Consider the following 21486-nt stretch of genomic DNA (forward strand, 5'->3'; position numbering starts at 1 on the left):
ATGAATGCTCCAACATCCCTGCTTATGTACATTAGTCTGGTACCTAAACTACTAATGAGCTTTATATGAGCATATGTTACATGACGTTTGAACTTTGAAACGGATACATAAAACTGGATAATGAGTATACAGAACGATCTGTCGATCACCAAATTCCTCAAATGCCTGCTGTCATGAACACGTAACCAACCCATCTTACATAAGCAAATTTCCTTCACTATACAAGGTTTCCCTCAGTCCCGATAAAACTCCAACCATGCGGACGTCTGTTGGCCCCCATAAGAATGTCAAATGGCTGTGGGATATTAAACGCCAAATTGTCGACTTTGTACCTCGTAAATTTTTCCATTTCTGTCCAAATTATACCTTGAAGTCCCCCGAAATTGCCCCTTGGCCTCCCATGGAATCCTGGAAACACCCCTTAAATTCCATCTGATCAGTATAACATTCTCAGAAGGTTGCCATACACTATAAACCTCAAGGAAATCTAGCTATCAAACTACTATGTTCATGCCGGTAGGGGGGTGAAGGAATCCAACTGAACAATAACCCAATGCATCAAAATAAACCTACAGACAATCAATTTGGGGTTTGGAAAAGGGATTACCCTTCCCCCAAATTGAACATATACGATATAATAACCCAACGCATCAAATTAACACACATAATCTGGAATCTAGGGTTCAAAAAAAATGCACATGAGATTTTACCCATGTGCATTTCAGGAATCTAGGGTTCAAAAAAATGCTCATAATTTCCCCTATACGAAGAAGAAGCAGAAGAGGAGGAAGGTTGGGAAAGTACCATGTGAAGCTCGGGCTTTCCTAGTGCGAGTTCCACTGGTTTCACTGCATAGTTGTCAAGGCGTCACTTAGGTGACTGCCTTGGCATCCAGGTGCCTTCACAACTAGTGTCACCTCAGTCGCCAAGACGAGCATTTTGGTCGACTTGGTCACCTTGTTGGTGTCCCCTTGCATCCACACCCTCTCCAACGCCTTGGTCCACCTAGACGCCGTGACAACTATGTTTCACTGCCTTCCCTTGGGCTTTCCTTGAGGTAGTCAGGCTTCAATGCCCTTTTATTTCGTGCCTTTATGATTCAGAATTGTAAAATCATCTAAAAGATGCTCTGCAAAACATGCTCCCAGAGCATATTTGGGGTCGGTTTGATTCATGGGAGCATGGAATCAGGCCGGAAACTACCAAGCAAAATTCCACTCCCAATCTGCTCCTGTAAATAAAAAATCATTGGAATAAGGAATTGGGAGTGCCACCAATCAGGGCCTTAAGAGTGCCTAAAATAGATTTCCTAGAAGTTTTAGGACCTAGTATGTCCATTTGGCCATCGAAACCCATCATCAAAACTTGCAGAAAAAAGTGTAGTGGTTTTGATCAAACTTTCGGTTTTGGTCGAAATGTTTCGGTTCGAGCCTGGTGGAAACCAAGCTCAAAACTGAAACCTGGAACCTTGCTCCAAAGGTGAGCCTCCTTCTATTGATATATACATTATTGTTCCCTTACTTAAGGTCCCTCCAAAGGTGAGCCTCCTTCTGTTGATATACATTGTTGTTGCCCTCACTTAGCAGCTCGAGCTTTTAGGAAAAACGGTTGTAACATGGTATCAAAGCCGGGAGGTCAAGTGTTCAATCCCTAGGAAGTGCAATAAGGGTTCCCCAACACTTTCTCCCCTTGGTGCCATGTGATGGTTTTTCCACGTGAGTGTGTGTCTTGTGTAGCACTGTGTATATAGGCAGGCATGCACGTGCTGGGGGCGTTAATATATATTGTTGTTGCCCTTACTTAACAGCTCTAGCTTTTAGGATAAGCGGATGTAACACCTTCAAAACCCTTTACCAGTAAAAAATGAGACTCTTTCTATATAAACACTCCTCTTCTCCATCCTCCACCTCTCTTCCACAAACTAGCAACAGGAACTCAAGCCTTGTTCTCACAAACTTAGCAACTTTTACGTTCTAAGTTGAGCCCTAATTTCATGATTTCATCTCAACCTCCCAAGTGAGTAACAAATGACAAATGCTGGGACAAGAATATACAAGGGAGTCAAATCAGAACCATCCTAACTAAACAACATAATACACCTCCTAATCCATTCGATCCCCATAAATCCCAGACCAAACAACATCATCCAACTCCCCTTTTGCCAACATAGACATATACAATAGGATACAGATATCGTTCCCCAACCCAAAGAAGGGAAAAAAAATAAATCATATCTTCACCCCAGACTTACTACCTCACATCATCCACCTCCTCATTTGCCAATATAGGTCTGCATGAGAATGTATCATTGAGGCCAAAGGTCAGAATGTAAGATAGCCTCCCTGGTCCAACTGTCTCAGTAGGAATCCATTAAATCCCAATGATCATGCCCCAGGGTATTATCAAGTCTAGTTACTGAAGCACGGGGCTCTGCTGAGACCCTGCTGTGACTGAATCTTCCTGATTCCCTCTTACATAGGTCCTGAGTATGTTAAAAGAGTAGCGCTTGAGCTGTCTCCTAATATACCTCCCATCACTAAGGCATTTGAATTTCGAAGCAGAAGATAGAGTTCAAAGGGAAAGGGATCCAATGATAACTGCGGTCAGGTAAAGATCTTGCAATCTCGTTCTCCCAAATGATATAATCAGCATAGACACCATGGAATACCTCAAAGCTCTCCTCCATTCGAAAAATATCTTGCTTTTTCTTTTCTCCCAAAACAACATAGTTCACCCACTACTGCCACTAGAACATAGCGCATCGAGAATAAGTGGTTGGGTTTTTTTATAGATTCGACTGTCTCTTCATTCATTCTTTCGCAATCCAGTCAATCCCTACTGCTTCTCCCAATTCAACCAGGTTGCCATGAGTGGGACTCTGACCATAACATAATCCACAGATCCAAGATGTACTGCAAAACCGGAGGAAGGTGAGGATGACGTGTAGTCATTATGCCCCTCAAGCCCTAGATGAGATGAGTTCACATTCTTTGATGCGATAGCACAGTAATTTTCTTGCTGTGCATGGCTGGCATGAGAAGATCTTGTTCGTACTCTGGGCCTATTGAGCGTCTATTCCTACCAATGCAACACCCTTTTTCATTAGTTTATGGAATGGAGGCTGTCCTCCCCAGTAAAATTGAGATTCAATCTCTTAGGACTTCACTTGAAGGAAAGCTTCCCGGGGTGCAATTACTAATTCACGATCTAGCATGAACAGATTCAACAGAATGAAAGCATTCTATCTTATAGTATCACATTTTGTTCTTCAATATTTGAGAATTGCCATCAACACCTCGGTATAGATCCAGATAATCCTTTGTTCCATAGTTCCAGGGCTATTTACAACTACCAATTAAGAATTCTCCAATGTAGTAGTGAATTGATAGATGGATTTCCATCTGCCATGCCCAGATGATAAATATGGAATACCATGCAGCCCAAAACCAAAACTGCAGCCATGGTCACCCTACTTCTGCCCTTCTTAACCAACCTATCCAATACATATCGATCTTCAGCCAATCCAGCCCAACTAGAGATCCTACATCTATCCCAGTATACTAAGATTTTACAAATAATAATTAACTCCTAAACTCAAGTTCGGAAACTCAGCAAATCTTCGTAATTTTACAATTGATTTTATTGTTCCCCCATTAATTTTTCTGATTTCAACCAGTTAAATTTTACAATTGATTTTAATGTTCCCACATTAATTTTTCTGAATTCAACTAGTTTTGATTCAATTTGAAAAGTTATAATTACAAACAGTATTTTTAGAGAAAAATGCCACTTCATGGCCCCATCAAGATATTCCCTTGACAGTCCACAAAATTTGATGTGGCAACTCTAACCATTGGCTAAACAATGGATGTTTTGGATGGACCACTTGCAAAGTTTCAGACTCAAATTCAATCATATACTCCCCCGTGTACTGGCCAGCATCCACATGTATGTCCATGAATGCCTATGGTACTCAGACCACTACTGTGCACTCTCCCATAGCCCTGGATATTCTAAGTTCTATTTTGCCATTTGGCAAACTCCGTCTGGGTTGAAACTTGACATTTGAGCACTAGCAGGGGACTCCGGGGTCTACTTGTCCACAAAATTTAGGCCCCATCTGATATAGATCAATGATTGTTGAGAGAAATCAAATGCAATAATCTGTCCAGGTTCATGCCCCCATCGAACCAGTATTTTTGGAAGATATTCAGATTTAGTGGATATCGATCAGCTTTGTTTAGGGAAAGTATTACCCATCGAATTATTGATTTGAAGGAAGATGTTACCAAATTTGCGAGTGGGTTTAGTGCCAGCCGTGTAGAGACAGTTGAAGGCTAATTGCTAAAAAATGATCCAGTTCCTTGAGAAGATCCATTCGACAGCCATATGGAGTTTACCCAAGTGTTCTAACTGCTGTTATTGAAATCTGCATCCTAAATCTAATTTTCTGCCATCGATATTCTAATTCTGGTTTAGTGCCATATTTCTGAATTTATTGATCGTGTATCTGAGATCCTGCCTGGGTTAGGTCTTGTGACTTAGCCTTACATCACCATCCAACATGCCACATGGCAGATTTTGGGTATACCAGATAATACTTTGCCCTATTTTTAATTAGATATTCTCTTCTTTTTTTTTTGGGGGGGGCGGGGAGGGGGTGGTTGGTGGGTTTTTTCAATCAGCTATTCTTTTCAAATGTAACAAGGGCCAAGCAATTTGGTAGATATGTAACTAGTATGGAGTAGTCACAGGTAATCTCCCAGAAAAGCTACCATAGAATGGTATTACAGCCTTCCATAATTGTTGCCTTGTTGAGCTTTATGAAACAAAAGAAACTGAACGGTATTTAAGGCCAGAGCAAGAAGTCTAGAACCATGTTGAGATTAAGCTTGGATGCTGGTCAGTTCTTGGTTGATTTGGCTTCTTCTTCAAAAGAGTTTGATGGGGTTAACCTCAATTTTGGTAATTACGCTTGCCGATTGGCGAACCCTGCTAGATTTATAAGAAGGGATGTGAATAGATATGTATACTTTCGTAAGGTTTTTTCCTGCTCTCTTTATGTGCTGTAAAGGTATATACTTTCTATTACTGAAATCTTTTTTCTATGACATATTTCATTATATAGGAAAAAGAATCTACTACTTCATGGAAATCATACTCGATAGAGATAACCAACAGCAGCCATCTAAGATATTCCACTTCATCAGAATTTCCTGTGAATATTCAGTGAAATTTTAAATTAAAAAAAAAAAAAAGTGCCAAACCCTTGCATTTGTCAGCTGCTTGATGCATCAAACAGAAAATATTTGATAGCAATAATAAGTAACTTCATCAGTACTTTATGTCCAATAGTGGACTCAAATCATATTTAATTGGAAGTATTTTAAAAAGTTCATGTCTTCACACCCCCACACACAACTCTACAGAGAGAGGGAGGGGGAGGGAGAAGGGAGGGGAGAGAGAGAAATCTCACCATGAGCTAAAATTGTTTGGTCATCATGCCTGCTATAGACATCAATAGAAATTCTACCGCCGCCACCTCCTGCCCAACCATCACCTCCTGAGGCACTTATCCACCCATATCCAATCCTGCTCAACAGAAAGGAGTACTTAAAGAAGAAAACATTGCTAGCAAGCTAAAGCTGAATATATGCAGATCTGTCTACATGAATGAGATGTATTAACGTGAGCAATAAAGTACTCCATGGTGCTTATGAAAGAAAACAGAAATTGTGATATTCAAGCAGACATACATTTGCATCATGATATGGGTATAATCTTCACTACTGGCTAACTACATATGCACAGTATCAAGTAGAATCCTTGTCAAGCAGGATCCAGAAGAGCTTCCCATTTGCATGATCCAGGAGGATGCAAACCTAAGAAATTTACATTTGATTAAAGAACAAGGTACAGATTATATGAGCATCTGTACATGATGAAAGCAAAGGAAAAGGGTAGATAAGTTGTGATCCTCTGTTTCTCAGGTAGAATCTTTCACTTTGGCTCCATTTAGTTGCAAGCAAAGGGAGATAATGAGAAGTGAAATTAATTTAAAAAAGAAAATGAAAACTGTTTGAATTCACGATTGTGTGACCAACTTTTTTTTTTATAATCATTGTGTAACCAATTAGGATCTTACAAAAACTAGTAATTGAACTTTTCAAATGGATTCCTTATTTTCCAATTCAAATCTAAAGAATATGGTTTCAGAGTAAAGAAAATTTTGGTTACTAACTTTAACAAGTTTTGAGTCAGTTAAATGATCATTGTTAGTAACGATTACATAGTTCCATTTTCGGTTTTTAATTTCATTTCCCTTCCCTTATATCAGTTCGAAGTTCCAGCCAGACAGAGCCTTTGACAATATGTAGGGCGTCCTAGTCATTGTATAATCCGAATAAAGGATGATCACACCTCTTCTTCTGCATCAGGAGATTCTTCAGAACAATGGCAAAGTGAAGAGGAAGAACTGAGAAGATGGGAGCCCAATAGTCTATAGGCAATAAAGAGATCCTTTTCTTTCAGTTTATTTGAGTTTTAATTGATTTGTAATTCAAATAGGATTTGGAGATGTTGGGTGTTTTTAGGAGTTCATAATTTGGAATGCAGTAGTGACATCCAGTCAGGAAATTTGAGTCTTAGCAGGAGTTTGATTTGGGAGTTGATGAAGAATGGTCTGGATAAACCAAGGAGAAGTCTATGATTAAGCTTAGGCTTTATTTTTCATTTTAAGTTTTTCCGATTTCTTATTGGTTAGAGACGTTTGGGCCAATCTTAATTTTTTGTGCGCTATAATGTTGCTCTGCTGATGCTACAATCATCTGCTGGAGTCTCTTAATTTATTTTTATTTTTTTTTAAATGTGATTCTTTCACAATTTAGATCTAATTTTTAAATTGCTTGACAACCAATATGATGTGCATAAATTAAGGGAGAAATGTATGACAGCTAAATAACTCAAAAAGAGTTAAGCATGTTTCTTATTGATATAGATCATTATATTACATCATCTTACATTAAAATCTATCAATCAGATCAATTCTTCATGGATCTAACCAATTGGATTATTCGTTGAAGAAACTTGAGAGAATCTCATTCAGAAGGGGAATGAATGATTGCAAGGCCTAGATATCAGCCAAATTGCAGGGTAAACCAGGACTACAGAGTGTGGATCTGTGAATCCGCAAATCAAATGGGTTGCTTTTAAATGAATTTTTATTCATAATGCAATTCGGCACATACAACCTCCCCTGAAATGTCGAGCACATACTCAGGAGATAGCACACGAAAGAGTCTGCATTGCTGACATGCTCCAGAGGAGGTCAGATGGGGGATTGTCTTCCCTCACGTGTGTTTTAGATGCAAGGAGAGAGGAGAATCTGTCAAGACTCAAGAGTCAATCATCTAGTCTTCTATTGCTTTCTTGCCTTAAGGATTTAGCACCACCTCCCATAGTGTCTAATATGGATTATGTACTCCTGATGAAGTGCTCAGCAGATGTTTTGTCAGTACTCCTCATATGAGAAGCTGGAGTAAGCTTCTTTACTTGTAAACTGGGGAAGAGTGAAACAGCGAACCTATCCAAGATCAAGTTAGCCCCAACAAGTTATTATTGGCAGAATGACTACCAGTTACAGAGCACCAGCAAAAAAAAAATTCAGAGAAACTTCAAAATATTATTCAGAACGCCCATCAATATTTTATTGTGCTTTGACAGGTGCTCATTTGGAACCCAAGACTGTTTGGGACTGAAGGTACATAAAGAATTGTGAGGATTGAGGGTACGTGCTTTAAGCAAACATAAGCTCCATAGGAGAAGATTCCTCTAGGGCTGGATCTTTTAACCTGTAAACAAGGATGCACTTTGTGTTTGTATAGGTTTCAGAAAAGTGATAGGAGTATCGGCCAGCACCATCAGATGGATACAAAAGGAATCTGATCATGGAGAATCTCCTTTCTTCATTGATTAGACAATCTCAATTTCCACTCTCCCTGGTGAGTAAGTCATCTCATTGAATGCCCAAATCAGTTACTGAGAATGATGATAAACTGGGGGCCAAGGACCTAGGATCTGTTTCTGGTATGCCATTTGCTTGCAACAAAACCTTTAGCAACAATACATTATGTAATCCATCTGTGGCACTTGTACACTATGACAGGCTTATACATTATATTTCCTTCTAGGCTTGATGCAGAGCTCAAATAGTACTAGAGAAGAAGGAGAAAAAATCGGGCCCAAAAATACACCTGGTTCTGGTTCTAGTAAGCCCCACCTGGCTCAAACCAGCACTTGTGGATGTTCTTTTAGAAGATTGAATGAAGATTTGAGTGGGGCTCAAGTGATTTACATGTAAAAGATTGCTGGCTGGAATATTCTGTTAGATCTACCACTACTTTAATTTTTACTTTGTGACAGTTCCTGATGTAGCCTAGGTGAAATAAATCTCACTTAGGACCAGGTTCTGTTTTAGGGTTGGCCGAATGGGCAGTTTAGGGTAACTAGGGCAAAATTAGGGTTAGGAATGGGAGATTGAGTTAGGGTTTTATTGGGTAATGGTCTGCAGAATTTTAGGAGTCTATTAGAATAGGTTTTAATGAGGTTTGAATAAGAAATAGAAATTCAGAAATATTAGGGTTAGGGTTTTGGGTTTTCAGATTTAGGATCTAAGCTGAAACTAGGGTTTAGGAGCAGATTTAGGGGCTTGGCTTTAGGTCGAGTTTTCCTAGCAGGGAGGGGGTGGTTCGGCTGGACTTTGGTGGGGTTTTGATGGCTGGTTAGGTCTAGGCAGATCTTAGGGTTTCTGGGTTTTTATGTTGAGGGAGGGATTTAGGGTTTGTAGTGGATAGGTGAGGCTGCAACTGAGATCGAGTGGGAGGGTTACTGTGATGGACCTGTGGTTAGGTTTTGAGTGTAATCTGATGAGGGAATAGGGCTGTGATGAATGTAGATGAAGCTAGGGTTTGGGGAAGTCGATTAGGTTAGATGGAAGTAAGAAGAAGAGATGATAAAGTTGCAGGAAATTGTAACTCTTACTGGAATTGCAGAATTTCAGCAGCAGCAACCTTGAAGAACTTGAAGGAAGAAGAAGACGAACCTCCCGATCTGCAAGATGCAAGGAGTCGCCGGATTACTCCAGCCCTAGCCCTTGATATTACTCACAAGGGGTCTTGATATGACACACAAGACAGAGAAGCAGCAGCAGTCATGGCGGCAGCAGCAAGAAGAAACAAAATTTCAAACATAATAGGTGGGGGAGCCTCCCACAATTCTACTATTTATAATAATAAAGGGGGGGCCTAAAGGCCTTACAAATAATCAATCTAAAGCAATCCTAATCAGATTAGGAGTTGGGATTCCTAATCTGAATCCTAATTATAAAACACAGAATAGACTTATACTCTAAATAGGAGTATAAGTGTAAACAACTAAAACAAATAAAATAAAATACTAATCCCTCTAAAATCGTGGAGGGGAACTAAGAAGATAAACCATGAAAAAGACTGTTTTAACCCTAGGCTAAAAGAACAAACAAATAAAAAGGCTCCAACGAAAAATCAAAGAACAGCCAAATTAATCATGGTTTCGGCTTCTGCATCAGTTCCTCTATTCTAGTTTATATTTTGTAATAGACTTAGTTGCTTAGTTGCTATGGTTTAGTTTTGTGTAATAGCAATTAGACCTTCTTTCTAGAAGAGTTTCTATTTTCTAGAGCTACTAATTTTGTAATACATCACATATTATAAATAAAGCAAAGAAGGCACAGCCTCCCACAATTTGAGCTATTGAGAAAGTGGGTTGCGCCCTCTTTTGGTCAGTGGTGAAGCCATTCTTGGACTGTGGTAAAGCAGCTCCAGCACTTGGTGGTGATTCCAATCCCGCAGGCTTTGGTGGTGATTCCAAAGTCATATACTTCCCTTTTTTTCTTCCTTCTTCCTTCATCTTCTCAAGTTCCAGCAAGCATATCAGGTCCTGTGTAAGTGTTTCTCAGACCTTCTGAAACTCTATTTTCTAGTTTGAAACTTGACTAAGTTCCTTCAATTTTACTGCTATTAATATTATCCCTAGCTCAAAGGAATCAATAACAGCAGCCTAATACGGTCTATCGCAGGGCAGAAACAGTGCCCCAAACCTGGAAATGAACTTCCCCTAATAAACCCAGCAACAGTGAATAAAAAAGGAAGAGATTACCATCAAACAGCAGCCTTGGGATGTGGAATACACCCTTAAAATCTCAGGCCTAGTTAATAGCTAGGTGCTGAGATATCACAGTAACATGAAAATAGAAGGTTGGTTTCAGAATTAGAAGGTAATATGCTATAGACCAATCCAGCCGTCAGTTCTACTTCAAATCAGCAGCGAAAGGAAGAGTTGCATGTATGTACTCAAGCCTCTAAATAACAGCAATGGTTGATGGATAGATGCTCAGATCTGTGAAGTCAATGCGGCAGCACAAACCTTCAAGAAAATCAGAACCACAGGTGATTCTATGCGTTCTCTGATCAGCAACCAAAGCAGCAGCAACTGAACCACACTTGATGGATAGACAGAGTATTCAGAAGATTCCAAGGGATGCTCCATTGGGTCTCAGATGGCCAGAAAAATCAGAACACAGAATAGGGGAGAAAATAAGTAACACATGGAGAAGAAGGGGAAGGGATAAGGGCTCTCTCAGCCAAGGGTATTACACCCAGAAGGTCTCTCACCTCATAGCCTCTCACTGGATCACATTGCACAAACAAACAAGTTTTTCTTCATTAAAGTTTGTGGGGACAGCTATAAGGCTCATATACATATATAAGGTTGCTGAAATACAAAATTAGAAAGTAATGAAAAAGGAAACTAGTGGAAGCCTCTTACAAGAGAACATTGAGGCTTGTACCCCAAGTAAATTGTAGTGAGGGTGGGCCTTGGTGCAACAGTAAAGGTTGCTCCATTGTGACCAAGTGGTCACGGGTTCGAGTCTTGAAACAGCCTCTCTGCGAAAGCAGGGGTAAGGCTGCGTACATTATGACCCTCCCCAGCTCCCGCAGTGGTGGGAGCCTCGTGCACTGGGTACGCCCCTTTTTTTCCTAAGTAAATTGTAGTCAAATAAAAGTCTTAGCTAAGTAACTAAAGTCTGAAAGTAAAATAGGAAACAAATAACAAAAGATAGCTTGTAGCCCAAGATATTCTATCTCCCACAATTTGGCTTTGAGTTGGCCAAAAGCACCCAACCCGCATAGGTTGGCCCTATGGCCCATGGGCTAATCCATATTATTTGGTTGATGGATCCAGCCCCTTTTGATTTTTGCGGCTATATTTCAAGCCCAAGCATTGATCTACATCACTCTATTAATCACAAGTTTAAGTGGGATTTTCCAAGTATTGTCCTCATGTAGTTTCTGTACATCAGATTTTGATCCAAACAACATGTGTCAGATATTGTTCAAAAAAGGATATGTCTCACAATCAGTTCTTGTTTTCTGAAATTTGCAGCTTCTTTTTAACAAGTCAAGAAATTTCATTAAAGTTAAAAACCCTCACCAGACCGAACAGCTATAAATTATGAAGAGCAAGTTAGCAAGCAGACCCACTATATACAAAAATTGTCAGTCACTCTCACTCCATACATGCTGTACATCCTCATCTTTAAATTCTTTATAATATGATAACAAAATATGGTTATATCTTCTCACCCACAATCTGGTAAGCCAGCTCCCAATCCATTTTCAAACAATCTTCTAATCCTTTCAAGCCATGTGGTCAAGCTAATCCTGCTGGAATTAAAAGCTAGATTCTCCTCCCTTTCTTTATCCTTGCCCCTGTATCCTAATTTTGTCTAATTCTTCTTCTGATGATCGATTCAACCACCGATCAAAAAGATATAGCTTGGTTATTTTTCATCTCTTCAACAAGTTTAGTAATGAGCATTACGGCCCTATTGTTCCGACGGAGAGAAGAACCTATGATTAGCTTTTCAGTTTGGAAAACCTATTTTAGATTGATCGCCCTTGTCCATAGCACTCCCAAGTCAATCAAGACTCTAAACCTCCTCCATAAGGACGGTACAAGATGAGGTCGTTAACAGATCCCTCATGGTGCAGTAGGTATATCTAGACCCTTTGTAGTTAGGTCATTCAGAATGGAGGATCTACTAAAGTAGCTGTCAAAGACTCGAAAGGAATAATTGTACCTGCCAAGTAGTACACTTAACTGGAATAGCTTTCGATGGGAATTAGAAAGTTGTGTCACCCACTATGGCTTCATATTGAGATCTGAACAAAAAGACTCCCATCACAAAGTCCAGGTTTCCTGTCCCAGTTTTTCTAAGACAGATACGCACATTTTAGGAGACTGTCAACCACTCCCTGCATGATGAATTCATCAAAAGCCCTATACAGCAGAATACGCTCTACATAATATAAGAGCAAGCCCAAGTACTCAGCCACACAGGCTTGCTGGCAATATTGTAAATATCAGGGAACTCCTCAAGAAGAGGATTGCAAAGCACCATTTGTCTGTCATGGAGCCAATTCCCTGCACAGTAAGTTCCAATCTGGTTCACTATCTCGCTTGTTCCATACTTTACAGCATGACCTGTCTCCAGAGAAGCATTTCCTATTGAAGTTTCATTGAAGAACCAAAACAACTTGATTAGATGGGCTATTTTCATCTGCATTTGCTATGCAGACCCAAGCCTCCAAAGATTTTTAGTTTATCCACACCCTTCCAATTCAACAAGTGGGATTGAGTTTCATCTTCATGGACATTAAAGAAGAAGCCTATTTGGATTTTTTCCAACTTATTGAATGTTCTCCGTCCCAAAGGAGAGCCTCACAACAGTTTTAAGCAATTAAACTTGCTTTGGGCCTGATATGAGATTGCAAAATTTGTCCTCATCAAAGATTTATTAATCTTAGATGAGTCGGATATATAATCAGCAGGAAAACAGGCATTTCCCCCCCCCCCAAAAAACCAAAACATCTGAAAGGAAAGAGGGGAAACTGGGGAGGATGCAACTATTCCAATTCTTGCATCATTTCCACCATTAGTCCTCTTAAGTGGTCACAAGTTGGACATCTTCACTGCAGAGCAACAGAAAGACACAGGTTCTGAAAGAGTTCTTATTACCGGGTCATTGTAGTTTAAGGATATATTGGATAACTTCTTCCAGAATGCCAAGGATTGCAGTAATCCATAAAAATGATGATGGCGTACCCAGTGCATGAGGCTCTCACCACTGCGGGGTCTGGAGAGGCTGTTTCCAGACTCGGAACCCGTGACCACTTGGTCACAATGGAACAACCTTTACCGTTGCACCAAGGCCCCCCTCAGCAGCAATAATCCATAAAAATAGGGTAGGGAAATAGAAAGAATCTTCATGGCTAGTCATGTAGTAGTACTTTTGTGGCTGGACTGGCATGGCACAATCTAGAAACCCAGCCCGAGAAGAACCAAGTCTAAACCTGATTTTTGGTTCCATAGGAATATTTTGGGATTTATATATTTGTTTAATGTTATTTTTTGTAAATTCATTTTCTCTGTATTTCTACGTGTTAGTAGAACCGTGGGTTAGAAAGAGAGAATTAGATAATAGAATGTGTTAGATTCATTGATAGGTAAGCCCCTCTATTTATAATAGAGGGTAAAGTTACAAAGGGACTGAAATAGACATAATTACCCCTAACTAGCTGACTCTTTAAGAGCAGCAACTTAATCCTAATATCATAAGAATAAATCTACCCCAAAAGGACCACTGGATTACATATTCCAACACTCCCCCTCAAGCTGGATTGTACATATAAGTAAAGAAGGAGGATCCAGCTTGAACTAATAAGAAAAAAAAAACTCCATAATAATGCTAACGCTCCCCCTCAAGTTGGCGCATACAAGGCACTAATGCCCAACTTGAACAAAACGGGAAGAAACAAAGTTGTAGCAGAGTCCAGCTTGACAGATGAATGCAGCTCCCAAATAAACCTTCAAGAACTTGAAAAATAGATGTTCAAAACCTAGGCAGACTTGATGTAATAAGCTTCAAAAAAACTTGGATCAGACCTAAGTTAGTGAACAATGCTAGGATCAAGCTCTCAAAGTAAGTTGGATTTGAATCAATTGAGAAAACTTCACACAACTAAATAGGTTCGTAGTTGCAACCAATAACTACGGAACACACTGTTGTAATCCCAAATAAACTAATCTCCAGGGTAGTAGATTCGAGTCTTCAACAATGAAAGAAATTCGATCTTCAATAGTAGGATACTCAGTCTCAAGAACAGGGCAACAGTAGTCCTCATAAAGTCAGCAGTAACATGTCTAATCCAAGTTGTTTTTATCCAATCAATAGAACCAGCAAGGTATGTAATAAAGCTCAAAAGAATCAGCAAATATAAGATAAATAACCCAACAGATCCATAGGTAGTTGAAGCAGCCAGCCACATAGGAACCAGTAAAAGAATAGGTTGATAGTTGGAGAAATCAAGCAATAAGAGTGAAACCTGAATTTTTTCAAAAAAAATCCATGAATGATGCTGAAATTTGGGTTGAATTGGGTATGGATAAGACTCCCCTCAAAAAATTAGCTTGATAGGACAGCCTTAACTCTAAAATCGATTTTAGTCAAGGTTTTAGAAAACCCTGAAATTGAGATCAATATAGGGAAAGGGGGCTTCATAAAAACTGATGATGACTTGTCAAAGTGACAATGTCTTGGCATAGATGCTGTCCACAGCTGCTTGTATGGATCTCCAATACGAACACCCAATCTCTTGTAGGGTTTGAGACTTGGTCTTCAAGTGGGAGAAACACCAAAAAATGCAGAAAAAAATAGGGCAGCAACTATCTTGTGTAAAAGAACTTCTTAAAGCCATGAATAATTGAAGTAAATTGCCTCTCTTGATAGTAGAAACACCTCTAAGAAACTCCAGAAGCAGCAGGTAACCCTAACCCAAAAAATCGATTTATGTCAAGGTTTTGGAAAACCCTGAAAAGTAGAGATCGATTGGGGTAAGGGTCTTCTAGAAAACTTGGATAGGTGCAAGATTGAGGTCGAGTGGTCATTGTAATGGAGGAAAGAAACCCACAAAAGTTCAGCTTAAACAGAGAACTATAACCCTAGAATCGATTGGAGTTAGGGTTTTGAAAAACCCTGACAAGTTGAGATCAATTAGGGTATTAAGGCTGGAAAGGTGAATGAAAGCTGGAGAAAAAGAACAAAAAAAGGGAAAGAGAACAATGGAATAGGGTAGATAGGTGCTAGAAAAGAAAGCAAAGAGAGCTCCAATGGTGGAAGATCAGCCTTCAATAGTGATAGGAAGCTGATCTTCAAGGAATTCTGGAAAACTCCAAATCGTAGAGATACTTCCAGCAGAATTTCAATGGAAAAAAAATAGATTGGATGGAGGAGGGCGGCAACTGAATTATTGGTTTGGGTTTTTACCTCATTAGTGTTGCCCCCTTACAAGGATGAGAAGAAGAAAAACCAGTAGAAAGTGAAACCGAGAAAGAGAGAAGGAGAGAATGGAGGGAGAAGTCGATTGAAGAGAAGAAGGGTTTTTTCTTTCTTTCTAACCTAGATCAGATTTGGCTCTAATACCATATTAAGCTTCCAACTTAAAACCAATTGGTTTGAAGTGGGGTGGCCTCTTGTGGCTCTTATACTTGATAGTCAGAGCACCCACAGCCGATGTAGGATTATTAATGAGCAGGATCCATCATTGACGGAGGCCCAATGTACCTGCTCTGATACCATATTGGAACCGCTTCCTCTAAAAGGCCGACCTTGTAGGAAAGGAAGGAAACAATATGTATATCATACAGGAGCTCTAACACGGTGGACTATCCAAAGGGGGGGACACGGGTGGATAAATAATTTTTTAACACCTGCCCGCTCCCAGAGTGACTCGATACTGTGACCCTTGCCTGCTCTGATACCATGTCAGCAAAACCGTGGGTTAGAAAGAGAGAATTAGAGAATAGAATGTTTTAGATTCATTGATAGGTAAACCCCTCTATTATAAGAGGGGAAAGTTACAAAGGGACTGAAATAGACATAATTACCCCAAACTAGCTGACTCTATAAGAGCAGCAACTTAATCCTAATATTATAAGAATAAACCTACCCCAAAAGGACCAGAATACCGTGGATTACATATTCCAACACTAAGCTTGATAGCCAACAATAGAAATAGTAGGAGATGGAGTTCATTTCAGTTTCATTTAGTTTAGAGTCTTTCTTTTTATAGATAATCAAACCATCAAACTGCACAAATTGGAATTGAATAATAAACTATAGGCATTTCTCACAGGTAACTGAGCTGTGTCTGCGTGTGCTGTTCGTCGGAGTTGGTCGATGGCCGCCATTTCTCTCCTCTAGTCTCTCTTGATTCAGGTGTGAACTTCCTCTTCTTCTCTCTTTTATTTTCTTCAGTTCTTCCTCTTTCCTCCTCGTTCCTTCTCCGTTCTTCCTGTTAGTTGGATGCCCTATTCTGACATCACCTATGGTTAAGCAAGAGATAACACGATCTTTCTCATGTCTTGCCCTTTCAACTTCAAATTCTGAGGTTTGAATCACAACCTCAGGGGACCCTGTATGCAAAGTCCCAATCCAAAAGACAGCCTGAACTGATAGTTTTGAACTGAATCTCGGACCTGGTCCTCCCTCTTCCGCCAGGTTCAGTTTCAGGAATTTTTTATTAATTTCAGAATTGCATTGAATGATTATTGTGTAGAATTCATAAGGTTGTGGGTTATTGATTGTCTCCCTAAAGTTTCAGTTTGATTGATGATCAAAATAAGAGTTATCTCCAACAAAACAGATTCTGGATCTACCTCTGGTTTCTGTTTAATGAAAGGAAAAAAGAAGAGTTGAAGTTTTGATATTCGCCCTGAAGGGAAGTTCTTATAATTTGCATAAAAGCCCCTACTTTCTCATTTCGTTTCTGTTTTATCCCCCATTCTAATATTCAATTCCAGATTGATCCCTCCATTAAAATTAATTAACAATTAATTAGTCTCAGACCCTGTTTTCTTACCCAAAGGGATCCTGAAATTCAATATACTTACAAAACTCTCACTGCTCCTTTATATTTGGATTTTTATCAATTAGGTGGGCCCATAGCGACCCAAAAGCAGGGTTTTGTAATGTGTGGTTGCATTAGCTAGCCTCATTAAGGGAAAGTGGGTAACCAAGTCAAAGTGGATGCCAAATTAAACGAAGATGGGAAATTTAGTTAGTCTCATTCTCATATGGATGACACATGTGAGAGGAAAGAGATTTTCCTCCTTTGAAGCATATCAGCATTCACAAGTATCAATTATAGTGGAAACCATATTCCATAAAAAGGTTTGGACTTGTTATCTCCCCATAATTGCAAACCACTTCCTCCTCCAAATGCCCTTCAGGAGCTCACGCTTGCCAATTGTTATGATGAAAACATGGAGTAGAGGGCAAAAAGACATTTTTTAGATATGTAATATTAACTTTTTCAGGGTTCCTCTTCGGTCCAAGGGATTAATGGATAAAAACAGTTCTTTCAAAAATCTTTTTTTTTTTGGGGAAACCTCTCCAAGTCAAAAACTCTAGGACAATCCCTTGGGTTCATACAAAATCCTAGGGAGAATAGAGGCTCCCTAAATGGCTTATAAGTTGATATGGCAAGCTTAGAAGTAAGGATTGCCAATGACTTTGCTGATATCTGTGCAAAGGAGGAGCCCAAAGGCCACATGGTCCACATCCCTAAATATAAGTGTGTTTCTGTAATTCTTTTCCCATTCCCTCAAAACAATGGTTCCCTTTCATGTCTCTTCTTACAATCCCAATTTTTTCTGAACCAACAGCTTGGAAGAAATACAAGCTGTAATTCTTTTCCTATTCCCTCAAAACAATGGATCTCTTTCATATCTCTTCTTACAATCCCAATTTTTTCTGAACCAACAGCTTGGAAGAAATACAGTGGAATTTTTATGGAATGGTTGGAAGGAAGCATCGAAATACCACTTGGTGGATTGGAATGCGGTTCATCAACCAATAAGAACTGGTGCCTTAGGTTTGACGTGACTCACCGAGACAAACAAGTTCGGTTCATCAACCAATAAGAACTGGTGCCTTAGGTTTGACGTGACTCACCTTGACAAACAAGTTCTGTTGCAAAAGTGGCTTTGGCAAAGTCGGTAGAATATGTCTCTGCTTTAGGTGAGAGATGCAGAGTCATATGATCACCTTCTCCTCAAACTATTGGAATGTGGTTCATCAACCAATAAGAGCTGGAGCTTTAGGCTTGAGGTGACTCACCATGACAAAGAAAGTTCTGTTGCCAAAGTGGCTTTGGAAAAGTTGGTCCAATATGTGTCTGCTTTAGCCTTTAGGTGAGAGATGCAAAGTCAGATGATCATCTTCTCCTCAACTACCTTAAACTCAAAAAGGACTTTTTCTTCAGTAATTTTGGCCAGGATCAGTCTTCAATCCATCTGTTGATAAAGATTTATCATACTGGACAGAACAATCTTGGAACAGTAGAGAAAGTAAATTCCAGAAGGCTACTTGGGCAGTAATAACTTGGTGTATATGGATAGAAAGGACCAACAGGAAGCTTGAAAATCATGAAGAACCAATACATACACTTGCTGCAAAGGCCAAACACTTGATGCTTGGTTAGGATATTAAGTTTCACATTGGAAAGACTCTAAGAGGCACATTTTTAAATGGCTAAGGATGGCCAAGGTTAATAACAAACCTGACCCTAAATAGAGTAGAATGGTGTAACAGGGTTCAGTAGCCAACTCCATTTAGTTGGAATACATCTGAATCAGTAGTGTACTGTTAGTGAGCTAAGGACATCTGAGATAATTGGTGAAGTATTTTTGGTAGCCAATAGCAAGGTCTTTGTGGGAGCTGTGCCCAGCTGCTTTCTGAATGGTACAACCTGGGTTTTTTCAGAGGATACTTCAGATTTTATTTTGATTTCAATTTCACAAAAGAAAAATAAGAAAAGAATTTCCCTATTACTTGACAGCATCACCCAGTGAACCAATATTTATTATCCAGTTTTAACTGACCCAAAGTAGGAATGTGATAGTTCCATACTTCCATTCTTGAAAGTCAGAACCAAAAAATCCAGAAAGACATGGAAAACCATGTTGAGTGGCTATAGAAGGGTACTCATGGGATCTTCATTGTTGGAATTGCAGAAATTTTACAATCTAGATAGGTATTTTTAGAATTTTGGCTTGAAAATTTTTGTTTGGGTTGGATCGAATTTATCCATTAAAATGTTGTATTAGATCAGTTTTAGTATCTTCTAGCATTGAGTTGTTGTTTTAGTTTTAGAAACCTAAGTTGAGATTAGGTCTTATTTCCATCACCTTTTAGGATGGAAACCAAAACTTACCCATTTGGCTTGATTTAGAACTTTCGAATTTTTTCCTTACCTATATGGCTATATGAACCCCGATCTGTCAAATCCATTGTGTTTTAGGATAATTATAGCCAACATACTTGCAGATCTATCTGTGACAGGTTTATTTGCTTGGAGCTTAAGTTAGCAACGAGTCATTAAAGTTTGTGGAAACTCCTTCCAGTACATGAAGCACAATGTGAGCCACAGATTTGATCGAAATGATGCGCAATGTTTAAAATATATACATTAAACAAAAATTAAGAGATAACATATAAAACACAATAAATCAAAATGACAGTGGAACACCCAGTAACATTAACATAATGTGACAATGATATCACACAACTATAGAAAACTACAAGCAATAAGGAACTGAATATTTTCTAAAGCTATGACTTTTTGACTAATCAACAAAATTTTCTTTTGGTTGCTGATAGCGGGGGAAAAAAGAGAGAAATACATAACATGAAAAATAACAAAACCTAAGCTCTAGCACATAACCTTTGTGCAATGTGCACAATAACAAAGCTTAAGCCCTACAGCCTGACCAACGAGCAAACTATCTATTTCTTCTACTAGAGCAACTTAGCAAGTCCAGAGTAACAATGGTTGAACAAACTAAGCTTAAGCTTTGTTTGCCTGAATAGAAAAAACCAACCATACCGATGCACAAAAGGCATCAAAAGTGCACAAATGCCTATTAATGAAGCAATGCCAAGCACAAGACAATGAATGAGGTGCAAGGTGGACCTGAGGCACATGCTTAATGCAGTCACCTACTAACACAAGTCAGAATAAGTGTCTGAATTGGTGAAGGTCAATATAGAGGCTTGTTGTACCTAATTCTGCACACAAGTTAATTAAAAAATTTATATTGCTGCTTGCTTTGAGATTTCCTGCAAACATATAAAGTTGCCTCTCTCTCTCTCTCCACGAGACTAAGAAATTGCAGTAAGAAGCTATATTCTTCTTCTCTTCTCTCATTCATTTTAGGTCTCCGGGTGTATGTGGAACTGCCACTCTCACCCTTGGTAGAAAGGCAGCCAAATCTGAGACAGGGCAGATTACCCAGCACCCAACTTAGTTGCACTGTCCTTTACATGTGTTCATTTCATCCAGCCAACAGTTTGAATTGGATACATTAGCCTCCATCTTTGCGGAGGATATAGTTGTTCGAGGGTCAGACCAAAGAAGTATAAATGCTAAATTCGAATTAAGAATGAATCCTTCAGAATTAAAAATATTATGACAAATATATTATATATGGAATAGAATTTCAGCGAAAACCGGAAAGGCATGGAGTTGTGAAAATTGATGACCATGAGATACCTCAAAGTGACCATTTCAATATTTTCATTTACACACAAACAAATAAGAAGAAGTTGAAGAGGATGTGTTACGTCGCAAGTGAGAATTATAGTGGGTTACGTAAGTTATTGTATAGTAATCATAAGTGAAGTGTTGTTGTATGTAGGATAAGGAGATATGAGAAGTTTAGGGAGTGTGTGAGAAGTTATAGAAGGGGTGGGAGTCTTGTACATGTTATTTAAATGGAAGTCCTATACAGACTGGGATATGTATTTTTTAAAAACGATAAACAACTTGTTGTTTGAGGAGGTCGCCTCTATAAGGCCAATGTTTCCTTCTCTCACATCTTTCTTATTCTAAGATACGTAACAGGTATGCATCAAGTGGTATAAGAGCATCAGGGATGAGAAGAGATCAAGGCTTCCTCTGTAAAGCCTAGGAAAGTACGAGGTCAATGCTTCCTCTGTAAAGCCTATTTTTTTTTTTTTTCATTTTTTTTTTTTAGATTTTCTTCCTCCTCCTTGTTGATTACAATGCCATAGCCAAAGAAGACGCATACACCCGGTTTTTCTGTTTTACTCTTGAACAAAAACTTGGTGAAGATGTTAAGGTCAAAAGTCCCTTGCTAGTGTTGCGAGATGAAATCCTGGTGCCACATCCTCAAGCGGTTCTGGATGAACGAGTGCACAAAAATAGGAAGGAGATCTTAATCCATTGGAGCAGCCTCTCTCTGGCAGATGCTACTTGGGAAGTGCTTGAAGACATCTAGACAACAAATTTCAGATTTTAGGCCTTG

General features: G+C 39.2%; 1 protein-coding gene across 2 annotated transcripts in view; it reads right to left on the minus strand.

Moving 5' to 3' along the window:
• Nucleotides 1-21486, minus strand: part of LOC122656187 — a 69650-nt gene that overhangs the window by 46397 nt on the left and 1767 nt on the right. Inside the window, exons 1-2 of one of the 2 annotated variants that reach the window (XM_043850654.1) lie at nt 12329-12335; nt 5477-5592 (exon numbers count right to left, since the gene is read on the minus strand). In XM_043850654.1, the coding sequence (XP_043706589.1) occupies nt 5477-5592; nt 12329-12330 (118 nt within the window). In that variant the 5' untranslated portion in view covers nt 12331-12335. Of the gene's footprint in view, nt 1-5476; nt 5593-12328; nt 12336-21486 lie in introns of those variants that run through there. The other variant, XM_043850653.1, reaches the window with a different exon arrangement.

This window comes from Telopea speciosissima, chromosome 3 (assembly GCF_018873765.1).
Source record: "Telopea speciosissima isolate NSW1024214 ecotype Mountain lineage chromosome 3, Tspe_v1, whole genome shotgun sequence".
NCBI classification, from domain to species: Eukaryota; Viridiplantae; Streptophyta; class Magnoliopsida; order Proteales; family Proteaceae; genus Telopea; species Telopea speciosissima.